General features: G+C 36.5%; 1 protein-coding gene across 2 annotated transcripts in view; it reads right to left on the bottom strand.

Annotated features, from left to right (window-relative positions):
- Positions 1-13,144, bottom strand: part of TXNDC16 (thioredoxin domain containing 16) — a 100,088-nt gene that overhangs the window by 48,990 nt on the left and 37,954 nt on the right. For both annotated transcript variants that reach the window (XM_074213345.1, XM_074213346.1), the window contains exons 10-12: positions 8,040-8,206; positions 7,581-7,641; positions 1,785-1,917 (exon numbers count right to left, since the gene is read on the bottom strand). In XM_074213345.1, the coding sequence (XP_074069446.1) occupies positions 1,785-1,917; positions 7,581-7,641; positions 8,040-8,206 (361 nt within the window). The remainder of the gene's footprint in view (positions 1-1,784; positions 1,918-7,580; positions 7,642-8,039; positions 8,207-13,144) is intronic.

Genomic DNA, 13,144 nt, shown 5'->3' with positions numbered 1-13,144 from the left:
AAGGCTATGTATGGGTCAAAGATCTATGGTCCAACTCAGTTCTCTATGGACAGTGCCAAATTGATGAGTGATAAAGACATCATCAGGGAAGAGATGGGCTATAGTATTCTCAACAGACTGTCATCAATCAATGCTGATGTCATTGACTGAATATCGCAAGTTAAAGTCAATCCCTCTCTAGCCAAATTTCCAAATGAAGAAGGGGTTTTGAATGCCATTTAGCTCTTGTTGTATGGCAAAGAGCCTGGTGCTGATTCTAGTTCAGCTGAGATATGCAAGGTGAGAAGAGCGCGGCAAGGGTCCACTGCTTATAAAAAGGTTGACTGAAATTTTCTGGTTTACATGGCAAGAAGAGATTATTTCCCCAGGAGTCCATTATCCCTCTATTATCCATGCCTTTAAGGTAAAGGAAATAGATTTTTCTGTGACAATCATAGAAGGAGGGAAGTCCTTTCTCTTAGTTACCACTGGCAAGATTCTTGCCAGTCCTCCTTAATTGACTACAAAGTAAAACTCTACAAGTACAAAAATTCACCTGGAAAATGGTCACCTATCTGAGAAGTAATATGGCTTTTGGAAGGCCAAAGGAATGGTTGATATGGTGTTTCCTGCCTAACAATTCCAGGGGAAATTCCAGGAGCAGAACAGAGGTCTATATATAATGTTCATCAATCTGACCAAGTTCTCTGATATTATCAGTCACGAGAGATTTTTACTTGATCATGGCCAATGTATAAATGTGTTTTGGATAACCATGTATGTTTATAATGGATTTTTTGTTTTCTTTGTCTTCTTAGTGGGAGAGAAGGGTGACTGAGAATGCAGAGCTGAAAATAAAATTTAATTAAACAAAAAAAAAAAACTCAAGGAAATATCCATGCCACAATGAAGTATCAGGATTGGTTAGTTAGTTGGTTGGTTGGTTCTTGTTCTTCATTATTGAAGGAGACAAAATGACCAAAATGACATGACTATGTTAAGATAAGTTAAGTGTATTCAACTGTGGTTGATCAGACCAATACAAGCTGGAATGCTCTACCACGAGGTAGGCACAAAATATCAATGTGAACATCTGGAGAGATTAAGCTAAACCCACATATCTCACGTTTCCTTTGAGCTACTTCAATTCTTCCTTGCTAATAGAGCACTGCACCCTCTCTTATGAGGACATGCCATACTAGGTAGTCCTGTGTTACTACTGTCTTCCACTTTGGTGGAACTCAGAAAGATCTAAGTTAAAATTCCACCTCAGAGCCATCCTATCTGTGAGACCCTGGGAAACTCTTAAATTTCTGGGTTACAGTCTCCTTTTGACTAAGAGAAATAATAACAGTAGATTCTTCAAAGGGCTGTTGCAAGAATCAATTGAGATAATGTATGTAAAGCACTTTAAAAATCTTAAAGTAATGTATAATAATGAGACATTGCTATTTTATAGATTAAAATAAAATATTAGAACATTCTAGTATGAGGAAATCTTTGCCAAAAAATAGGCAGAAGTTTCTAGACCTTGGAAGAGGCCAGAAGTCATAAAGAAATGATGCCCAATTAATTTTTTTGAAAGACTATAGACAAAACAAACAATACAGATCCTAAGTGTGGATGTCACTGACCAATAATGTAGAGAAAATTATAGTAATTACATAACTATTCACTTTAAAAGTCTTAGTTTTTCAAAGTAGATTTAAGTGATCATGTAGGACCAAATATTAATATATTTCATAATAAAAATTAATAATATTCAAAACAAATTTTAGCATGATAGAAAAAAACACAAGCATTACCTAGATTTAGAGTCTCCATTTCACCTTCTTCATATTCCTTAACTGGCTCATTATTTCGGATGGGTGCATAATTTTCCACAAAGGATATTATTGAGTTAGCATCATGTAAAACCAAGAAGTCAACTGATTCTCCCTGAAAATATTAAAATGATAATATAATTAAGAATTCTGATCATTTTTGCCCTGATATTCTAGAAGCAGAGAGCAAAATAGAAACAGAGAGAATCCACCAATCCCCCCGACAAAGAGATCCCCCAAAACCAACCCCCAGAAATATTATAGCCAAGTTCCAGAACTCCCAAGTCAAAGAGAAAATATTACAAGCAGCCAGAAGGACACAGTTCAAATATCGTGGAACTGCAGTCAGGATAACACAGGACTTAGCAGCAACTACATTGGAAGCTCGTAGGGCTTGGAATACAATATACCAGAAGGCAAAAGAGCTTAGAATGCAGCCAAGAATGAACTACCCAGAAAGGCTGAATGTCCTCTTCCAGGGAAAAAGATGGACTTTCAATGAACCAGGGGAATTTCAAAGGTTCCTTTTGGAATGGCCAGAGCTGAACAGAAGGTTTGATCTTCAGATACAGGACTCAGGTGAAGCATGGAGATTGGAGGAGGGGGGGAAATATGAGGGACTTAATGAGGATGAACTGCATGTATTCCTGCATAGAAAAATGACACTGATAATACTCATATGAACCTTCTCAGTTAATAGAGCAGGTAGAGGGAGCTTTTATAGTTGAAGCACAGAAGAAAGCTGAATTCGAAGATAAAATATGGTGTAAAAATGGAGTCAATAGAAAAAAAAGGAAATGGAATGGGAGAAAGAAAAAGGAGAGGGGGAATAGGCCAAGATATTTCACATAATAAGATTTTTTTTATCACAATGAGCTATTGCAATGATATGGAAGGGGGGAAGGTAAGGGGGAATGAGGGAACCTTTGCTCTCATCAGAGATGGCTAGGAGAGGAAACAGCAGGTATACTCAATGGGGTACAGACATCTGGAGTAAGAAGGAGCAGGGAGCAGCGGGAAGGGGTAGGGATGTGAATAAAGGAGGAGAGGATGGACCATGGGGGGAGAGTGGTCAGATATAACACATTTTCTTTTTCACTTCTTGCAAGGGGCTGGGATTGGAAGGCCTGCCCAGGACCATAGGGCCAGGTGGATTTTGGGCCTAAGAGGTGGTATGGGGGCTCAGGGCTTCTTGGCCCCAGGACCAGGGATCTGTCTGCTGAGCCACTCAGCGACCCTACAGCAGAGTCATGGTGAAAGGAGAGAGAAAATAGAGTACATGGTAGTGGAGAAAGAAGAAAGGAGGGAGTTGAGATCAGCAATGGCAACGTTGGAAAAATATGGTAGTAACTTTTGTGATGGACTTATAAAGAATGTGATCCACCCAAGACAGAGTTGTTGGTGTTGGAACAAAGACTGAAGCACATTTTTTGTTATTATTATTTGGGGGAGGGTGCAGGGCAAGTGGGGCTGGGTGGCCTGCCTGGGACCACATAGCAGGGTGATCTTTGGGTGTCTGGGGCCAGATTTGGACCCAGGTGCTCCTGGCTCAGGGGCCAATGCTCTGTCTGCCACCCAGCTACCCCTACTATTATTACTATTTTATTTTATTTTGGGTCTTTTTTTTTTCGTCTTTTTGGTTTTTGCAGGGCAGTGGGGATCGGATGGCTTGCATGTCACACGGCTGGGTGATTGTTGGGTTTACGAGGCTGGATATGGGCTCGGGTGCTCATGGCTCCAGGGCTGGTGCTTCCTTCGTCCATTGCTCCACCTGGCCATACCTACAATTATTACTATTATTTTTTTATTTTAATTTTTTTTCTCTCCCCTTTACTTTTTTCACCCAAGCAAGTCTATCTATATTCATGGGGGGAGGGGTATTTTGTTTACTTATAAACAAGAATATTTTATTAATATAAAAAACATTTGTACAAAATGAGAATAAAAAATAAATTAAATAAAAAAAAGAATTCTGATCATTCAACAGATGCCAGGTAGATGCTATGTGGCCACTAAACATGTAACAAAGTAAAACACTACAAGAAGAAAACTTTTACTGTCTACAAACTCTAATTTTAAAAAAATTACAAGAAAATTCAAATATAATCTCAGCTTCACAAATAATATTTAAAAAAGCAAAAGAGAAACAAGGACAAAATCTGATTCCATTAAAGAAAAGCCTTTGGATTAGCATTCCACTCTTTATGCACTATATGCTCATTTATATAATGACCTCTTTATCAAATCTGTTGTCAAGGTAGCTGAGAGGATTCAAAGACTGAAAAAGGATTAACTTGGTAGGGAAACTAATTGATAATCAGAGACAGGTAAACAAAATAGCCCTATGGGGGGGGGGAATATATATATATATATATATATAAATGATGACAAAAGCAATGTGATACTGAGTTCTATAAACAAACACAATGATGATGCAGTGAATAGAATTCCAGATATGTAGTCAGGAAGATTCATTTTTCCTGTATTCAAATGTGACTTCAAATATATCCTAGGTGTGTGACCCTGTTTGTCTCAATTTCTTCATCTGTAAAATGAGCTGGAGAAGAAACTGGCCAACCACTCCAGAATCTTCACCAAGGAAATCCCAAATGGGGTCACAAAAAGTTGGACAAGACTGAAAAAAGCACTATAATAGCATGGAATATGACCAATAAGAGGACAAATAAGGACATACTTCAAGGAAGTAAGGAGAATTTTTCAAGTGTACTCCGAAGACTATACCATCTAAGTCTATTATTCATGAGGACTTCCCTGGTTCTCCCCAGTTGTTAGTGCTCCTTCCACCTAAAAAAATAATTTCTTGTATTTATTTTGAAAGTGACATTTAGGGGTGGCTAGGTGGCGCAGTGGATAAAGCACCAGCCCTGGAGTCAGGAGTACCTGGGTTCAAATCCGGTCTCAGACACTTAAAAATTACCTAGCTGTGTGGCCTTGGGCAAGCCACTTAACCCCATTTGCCTTGCAAAAAAACCTTAAAAAGTGACATTTAAGTGGAGCAGTAATAGCAGATAAAAAAATGTTTTCTAGGATACCGATAAAAAATGTCTTCTAGGGTACTGACTTTTAGTCTTGTAAGGGCTGAAGCATTTTCCTTTCCTACACTCAGCTTATTGAGAGAATCAAAGCAGGAAGTGACTAAATTAAACCTAAACAGAGGAATCTCTAAGACAATGAATTTACTCTGCTCTGTTTCTCCCTTCTTTTTTATTATTGTATAGTACAGAGGGAACTGAGGGGATTAAAATAGTAAAGTGGTTAATTGTGGAAAGGAATGAACCACACTTTTCTCTTTCTTGTAATTCAATATTAGAGTTAGCTCAGTTCCCCTTCTATTCAATTTTTAGGTCTAGGCTAAATTCTGAAAAGTGAGAAATCTTATTCAATGGGGAATGGGAGAAATGGGAGAAAATCTTACAACACTGTTTGAACTAGCCCTTCATGATTGGGAAATCTGGACCACCTCTCCTTACTTAACCAAGAGAGCCTTACCTAAGGACCTAAATTATGCTAACAGAAAACTCAGTAAGATCCAAAGTTAGATGCAAGGAATTGTCTAAGAATTGTAAATCTCAAGCAACTCATCTCTGAAAACTGGTCCCATACTAATCAATCAGCAATTGTTTCTATGTTTCTTTGCTTATTTACAGACAATCAAAATGGGAGTAGGACATCTCCTTTTTGGATTTCAGGGAACTGCAGCTGTTCACTCTCCCCATTACCAATTTGCAAAGTACCTAATCTTTCCATCACTTAGAAATCTGATATCTAATATTGCATCAATTCCTTTTAGTTGATCATCCTTTATTGTTTTTAACCAATTTCATAAATCTATCTCCCTCTATATTCAGGGTCCTTAGCTGAAGAAGGAACCCAATCCTAAATCGTTAGGTAACTGAAATAGCTTAATAAATATTCTTGAGAGCTTGAACCTTTGTTTCCTCAGTCATTTCATTTTTCACCTGCTACACAATAGGCAGCATTGTGGGCAATTTTGCTATAAATAATGTGCTTGAGGGGAAGGAAAGACCTATGAATAATTTATCACACCAATAATTGACCACCTCCCTAGACTACCTTTCTGGTTTGGCAATCAAATAATTACCTGGGAACTCAGAATATTATGTGAATTGTATTTATAAATTTCTAGTTTTGAAAATAAAAGTCATGGATGAAATAATACTTGTCCTCCTGGTCAAAAACTCTAATTTAAAAAACCCCATTATCTCCAAGCAGATAAATTGACTTGAACCTTAGTATTATGACTTTTCTCTACCCCAAGTCAAGAAAAGGGAAACAGAGATGTCAAGAGATTAAGCATTGTTTTGGAGTTCCAGAGGGAAGACCAAGCATGGTCAAAGAGAATCAATCTTACTCACTCCCTAAAAGGTCGCCAGGTTAAAAGTGTTCATCATCTAAACTGTCTCTTATAGAAACATCTGTTGGAGGATCACTATCTCTGAACATATGGTAACCTCTAGGAAACTGTAGGCTTCTTGAGGGTAAAGATTGTTCTTCTTTTTTATTATAGACCCTCAAAGAAATAATTATGTGACTTTACATGAGAGGTATCATCTGACAAAAATAATGATCCAAGGCAATTCCAAAATATTCATGATGAAAAATGCTATCAAACTCTAGAGAAAGAACTGATGAACTTTGGGTGCTGATTGCAGATATATTTTCACTTTATGTTTCTTGCCTTTTTGTTTCTTTTTTTTTGTAACATGACTAATATGGAAATGATTTCATATATGAACCTGAGATATTGCCTCCACAATGGTTAGGGGAAGATTAGGAACTCAAAATTTTCAAATAGATTTAAAAAAAATTTTTTTTTTAAAACAGGAATTTACTCTGAAAGGGGAAGAGACAAGCTTGATTATTTTCTTTAAATAATGGGGGAAATATTTGGGCAAATTTAAAAATGATACAAAATGAGCCAATAGATACAGAAAATTAAAATTAGGAGGAGTGATGTAGATGGGGAGGGAGGGAAGGAGGGAAGGAAAGGAAGGGGAAAAAATCCTGGAGATGGAAGGGATTGAGATCAGTAGAGAAAGAAAAAGGCTAACTTACCCTACAAGGCTAGGACAAAATGGGACAAGGTGAAGTATGATGCTAAGATGATATGGAATTATGGAAAGTTTTCAATAGATGGTTTCAAATTTTTCAGGGAAGTTATGACATCTCTGCTAAAAGGAATGGGGATCTAGCTTGAGAAGTTATATAAAAATTTTTGAATAACTGCTTTAGGAACTGTGAAGGAGAGTTGATTAGGAAAAAATTAAAAGGTTAGCTTGAAATTGAAAAGAATTGGAAAACACTGGATATAATGACCACAAAAAAAGCATACTCCAAAATGAAAGTGATCTTTTAAAAAAAATTGAACCAATACAATTTTAATTTAATCTACTTATGGGAAATGGAAAGAAATAATATTTATGCCAATTAAAACAACTTATTAGAGAAGTTTAGTCAAGTATATTAATTGCTATAATGAGGAAATAACAATCTACCATTATTGTCTTAAGAGAACTCAGGGTCACCTGAGTAAGACTTTCCGAAGGCCATTGCCCTACTAACAAATGCAACATGGTACCAGATTCTCTGTTGATATGAGATGATTTAAATTTCAAATCTATAATTTTTGATTAAAAAGGAGAATTTAATTGACTAAAACAAAATTATTGAACTTGAATACATTTTTCTAATATCCATAATAGAAATAAGCAACATTTTAAAATAATAAAGACACACCTCTTTTCCTCTTTTGAAGATGACATTGGCATGAGCAGGAATGTTCAAATCTGAAGAGTCTCTGTTTGAAAATGGAAATCAATATTTAAGTTAGTTCATGAAAAGAATAGTCATCTCTAGATCTAACAAGTCTAAATGATGCCTTTGTAACTAATGCTTAATTACTATGAGAAAGATTACTAACATACAACAAATTTTCTCATAAAATTTTAGTTGGGAATTGTTGCCATGATGATGCAGTATATCTTCCTTTGAAGTCTTTTGTAGTAGGTGGAATATGCATATTTTTAAAATTAGATTTCTACCTATTTAGGAGGGAGCGTTTACCTAATTAGTTGTTGGTTTATCTCTATTTCTTATGGTTTGAACTAATATGTGTTACAAGAGTTGCTATTTTTAAAAAGGTTTTAACTTTAAACATGAAAAAATTCTGATTTAAATAATCAAATTTTACAATACTTTAACAATAACGTGACTCCTGCTTTTCCCAGGAGGCGCCAAGCCACTATTTCTGCAGTTTTCTTATCAGCTTCATAGGTGGTCTGTTGACTAAGAATGAAAATCAGTGGTAAACCAAGCTGGAGATGAATAGTTGAAACTTTTTCAGGATCTTCAGTAATTTCAGTCTTTATAAGAAAAAGAAAGATTAAGTTTTAATTATTGTACACTACTGTTCTGTACTTTTTTTTACATTTAAAATTAAAATAAATCAACACAATAAAAGTTGTTATGCTTACATAATTTTAAGCATTAATAAAATTATTAAGCACTATGAAAGATAAGAATCTATGAACAAAATATATAACATAAACAAAAATTTTTCTATCACTGAGTCTCACTGTGAAAATTAAAATTGTGATAAAGATGAAAATATATGAAAAATATTGAATAGGATAAGAAGTCAATTAAGATTGTCTTGCTGTCCTGAGGGTCCAATTGAGGTTATTTAGAGTCAGCTTGTTGTGGATAAAATCAGCAGTTTTGTGATTTTCTATAGCTATTTTTAATAGTACATGAGTAACAGCAAAAGTGGAAGCAGTACTGAGGCTTAGAAGAGCAGGATCAATGATAAAATAAAGAGTAAGGAATTCAAAAGAAAAGGACGGTGTATAGTTAAAGTGATTTAGCAAGATGTTGAGGGCCAGCTTCCATAGGAGTGAGGACACAGATGTCCCTGGAACTAAAGTCACCAAGGATAAGCTCATTAAACAGATTGGTCAGCTCAACAATGAACCCTGACTTAAACATCTGCAAAGCTAGAAGTGTATGGGAAACTTACTGATAAGGAAGTTTACAGACTTCAAGGATAAATATCTTAAATTTAACTAGGGAAGTCATGTAGCTAAGTTCCATCTGACTTGTCATATCTGAGATAAGACAATATAGTTGAGATGGTTTTCAAAGACATTAGGTGTTCATTTGACTTTCATGACATTTTTTGGCATATCTCTACAGATGTTCAGACACACATCTGACTTGTCACTGGCAAGAGAGAAAAGTGTAACCAATGCAGGGGTGATAATGTGGGAGAGGAACTGAGGGGTCAAGGATTCAGAGGTCATGATCATCTGGGGAAAATACAAAGGAATTTAAAAACTACACATGAAAAAAATTTATATTTCATACTAGAGGTATTTGGTAGCCACTATGAGTAAAGAAGTAACATGGTCAGATCTGCATTTAAGGTAGCATGACAGCACTTGCCTTGGCAGTTGAAGGATAAACTGGAGAGGAGAGAGACTAGAGGCAGAGAAACCATTAAAAAGTCACCACAATAAACTTGTCAAAGAATTGATGAGCATCTAACCTAAGATGGTAACTGTGTAAGTAGAAAAGAAGATGCTGGACATAAGATCTGTAGAGGGAGAAACAGCAAAACTGACAATTAATTGAATATGTGAAGTGAAGGAGAATATGTGAGGACTATATCAAAATTGCAAATTTGGTAGACTGGGAAGATGGTATTGACTTTGGAAGTGGAGATTATTTGAGAAAAAAAGAGAACTTCTGTTTTGAACATTCTGAGTTTAAGACTATTCCATTCAATTAGATTATGATATGGGATTAAAACCTGGACTTATGTTTACTCTTATGACAAAATTTATTGTAATAATATAAAATAAATGAAAAAATAAAGGAGTCAGAAGAAAACTATATCATATTGAAGGAGAAATTCATAAGAAATTCATGAAGGGAAGAAAAGAATTTCCAGTAACCAGGAGCTGTGAGTCAATCTTGTCTAAGTTTTCCTGTCAATGGTTCTTATTATACCACATAGTGAATACCCTTGTCTAAAAACTAGTTAAGTCTGGCTAACTGATCAATGTATACCACGGAAACAATGTAAAGACTAACAGACTGCATTCTGGGGGGGGGGGGGGAAGCAAGATTAGGGGAAAAATTTGTAAAATTCAAAAATATAAAAACTTTTATTTAAAAAAAAAGAAATGGCTGCCCAAGACCACAAAGTTATCAAATAGTTGAATCAAAATCCTCTGAAAATACTTTACTCTTTCCTTTGCACTATACCAATCAACTAAAATAAAATCATGTTTAAAAAGCAATAGTGAAAGCAGAAGAGTAGATGATCTTGTTCTGGGTGGCTTGGTCTCAGTAGGGTGTTGAGGCACAACTTTTCAGACATGGTAGCCTCACCCCCAAAAGTGCACATCATGGGCTCTGAAAACTAGGATTCACTAAACATCAAAATCATCAGCAATAATGTCAAGGATTGGCAATATGCCCTACTAGTCAAGATGTGAGCCTTTGAAGAAATGGTGAATAGGAAAAAACTAAAATCATTAGTAATGATCATAAGAAAATAAATGACACTCTGGAAACAAGCTTTCCAAAAATGTAATTGCTACCCCAAGTCTCAGTGAAGCTGTTAAGAGAGATAGACTACTTGAGATCATTCACAGGATCTCAATCAATCAATAAACATTTATTAAATACCTACTAAGTGCTGGGCATTGTGCTAAGCACTAGGGATACAAAAAGAGAGGAAAGATGGTCCCAGTCCTCAAAGAATTTACAATCTAATGGAGGAGATAGAATGCATACAAACATACAGAAAGCAAACTATAATCTGGATCTGTGATTATAGTAGCAACCCCCAAGAAAACACTGGAAATAGCACCCATCGAGGTAATTGGATAAGATAAGCATTTATTAAGTGCCTACTATGGCTAATTTCTTTACAGGTACAATTTCATTTGATATGGGTCATCAACAGCTCAAATTCATTGCCAATATCATACAAAAGAAAAAAGAGAGATTCTGAACAGCTCAAAATCACTTTCAATATCCTTCCAAAAAAATGGGCATCAGCATTACCGATGAGAATGAGGTGGCTGCTGAGTCATGTGATAGGCAGTAGGGAAATGGAAAATGGATTTCTCTTCAAAGAACTGATACAGACCCTAAACTTATGAATCTCAATTCTGATTGATGATAATCATAGAATTGTGTCATGCACTTAAGAAAATAGTGGCAGTCGGAACCTGTCATGATGAGCTCTGCTTTGGGGACAACACCAAAGTCAGTATCACCCAACATTATTTACATGGGGCTCATGCAAACAGTTCTTTACCAAGATCATTTGCAAGGGGCAAGTATTAACAGTCACTTTCTTGGGAAGCTTTGATGGGGCCAACATAGTAACCACAATCAGAGAACAGATTTGTTAGGATAGGAAAAACATTGGAAGAATGAAGTAGCCAAAGTACAGAGATCCTAGTCTTCTGAAGTATATCACATTCTTAAGTAGGAAGGGAAAATGAATAAGTTTCCCTATTAATGGTCACATATCAAGTCTGCTACAAAGCTGACCAATCTAGGAGATGCATTCTTACCTCCAGAACTATCCAAAGCATATCTAAAGTAAGTCATGTAAGTGTTTGGGAAGCCCCAATCTTTCCAAATGATCCTTGGGCTTAAGCAGCCCAAGTTCTTGTAGAAACTACTTATGTAACACTATTCCAGACATAAACAAATGGATTTCTCCATGTCCATTTCTTCTAACATAGTAAGAAGGGATAGAAGGCCTGGTCCTAGATGGATTTGCAGGCTCATTTCATTAACTGAGATATTGGTTAAGATCATTATTATAGAAGAGCTGTACTTCTATTCTTCATAAGACAGCAGAACAATTTTTTTTGAGAGAAAATTGTACATTTTATTCATGAACCTTACAAGATACACCTTACAAGGTACAGGTACTTCACCTAGGGGTGATGCATGAATTAATCTTCAAAGTCAGGTAATTTATGGTCTTCAGAAACTCTTTGCCCTCCCTCTTGGATGTTCATAGGCTCTCAGAGTTTGAGTAACAATCTAAAAGGTCCACCCATTCCATGGCATGCCCCTAATTTGATCCCCCCCACATATCATACAATGCAAGATATGCTAAATAACCCAAATCATAACGGGGGGGGGGGGGGTGTGGGTTAATATTCAATTACCTAATTGTGCAAACTCAGTAGCATTAGGTCAAGATCTCTAGGTCACTCTTGACCGGTTGAATCGGTTTGGGGTTTGGTACCCCTGGAATGGGATTAGGAAAATTCTTCCAGTCTTGTGATTCGCTGGGCCATTCCCCCTTCGTAATGGATTCCCTAAGGACTCCCCTCCACACCCTGTGAAGACCAACACCCTACATTTCTCACAACTCCCCCCTTTTCTTTTTAATAACAACTTGGTCTTCACACTTCACCAGCAGTGTCTTCCTCAAATTAATTCACAATCCTCATCCTCAACAGGACTACTGACTTTCCATATCAATATCTTTACTTCTTCCTTATTAGAACTGTACACCTGTACTAATTTACTGATAGAATCTTATACTTTGAGTTATTAACTGGATCATACATGAGAGATGCACATGGCTAATAGGATTCTACTTAGGGTCAATAGTAAGATACCCAGTAACTGTTTCCACCATTAACAAGTAAACCAATTTGCCCAAGAGGAACTAAATAGGCTTGTCCAGGTTTGAACTGGAACATGTGCCAACTTTGTAATATCCCTGGTTATCTTCTTTATCACCTGCCCATTGTCATCTATCTTTAGGCAGCAGCTTCCTCGGTCAACAGGTAATCTAGTACCAAGCTATGTTGAATACTCCTCTCTCTTGTTTGGTCAGCCAGCAAATCCAAGGCCCTAGCTGTGTGATTGGTGATTTTTCCACTACAACTTGGGAGTCTTATTAGCCTATTCAAGATATAAATTGGGGTTCCATAGCCCCAACTCCCATCCTTTGCCCAGGTAGAAGGCCCTTAAATCCAACATTTACCCAATTAGAAGGGGCAAGTGAACTCTAGGCAAATTTGAAGATGCCCAAAGCTGCCAGAAACCACTGAACTAGCCTTGATCAGCTTAAGTAACCTTGAGGAGAAGTTGTAGACTCAAGACCTTGCTCAGGACTTTCTAAACATTCTGCTTAGTTGAGTGTATCTACAGAAGTTCTCTCCCTTAGGTTCCACTTTAGAGAACCCTCTCCCTTCTTCCTCCTTTGAAGGATGTTATCTCCCCTTCAAGTCTTTTTCACAGAAAATAAATGCTTT

Source organism: Macrotis lagotis, chromosome 1 (assembly GCF_037893015.1).
Source record: "Macrotis lagotis isolate mMagLag1 chromosome 1, bilby.v1.9.chrom.fasta, whole genome shotgun sequence".
Lineage (NCBI taxonomy): Eukaryota > Metazoa > Chordata > Mammalia > Peramelemorphia > Peramelidae > Macrotis > Macrotis lagotis.
The sequence above is the reverse complement of the archived record's forward strand: the minus strand, read 5'-3'. Positions and strand labels throughout refer to the sequence as shown.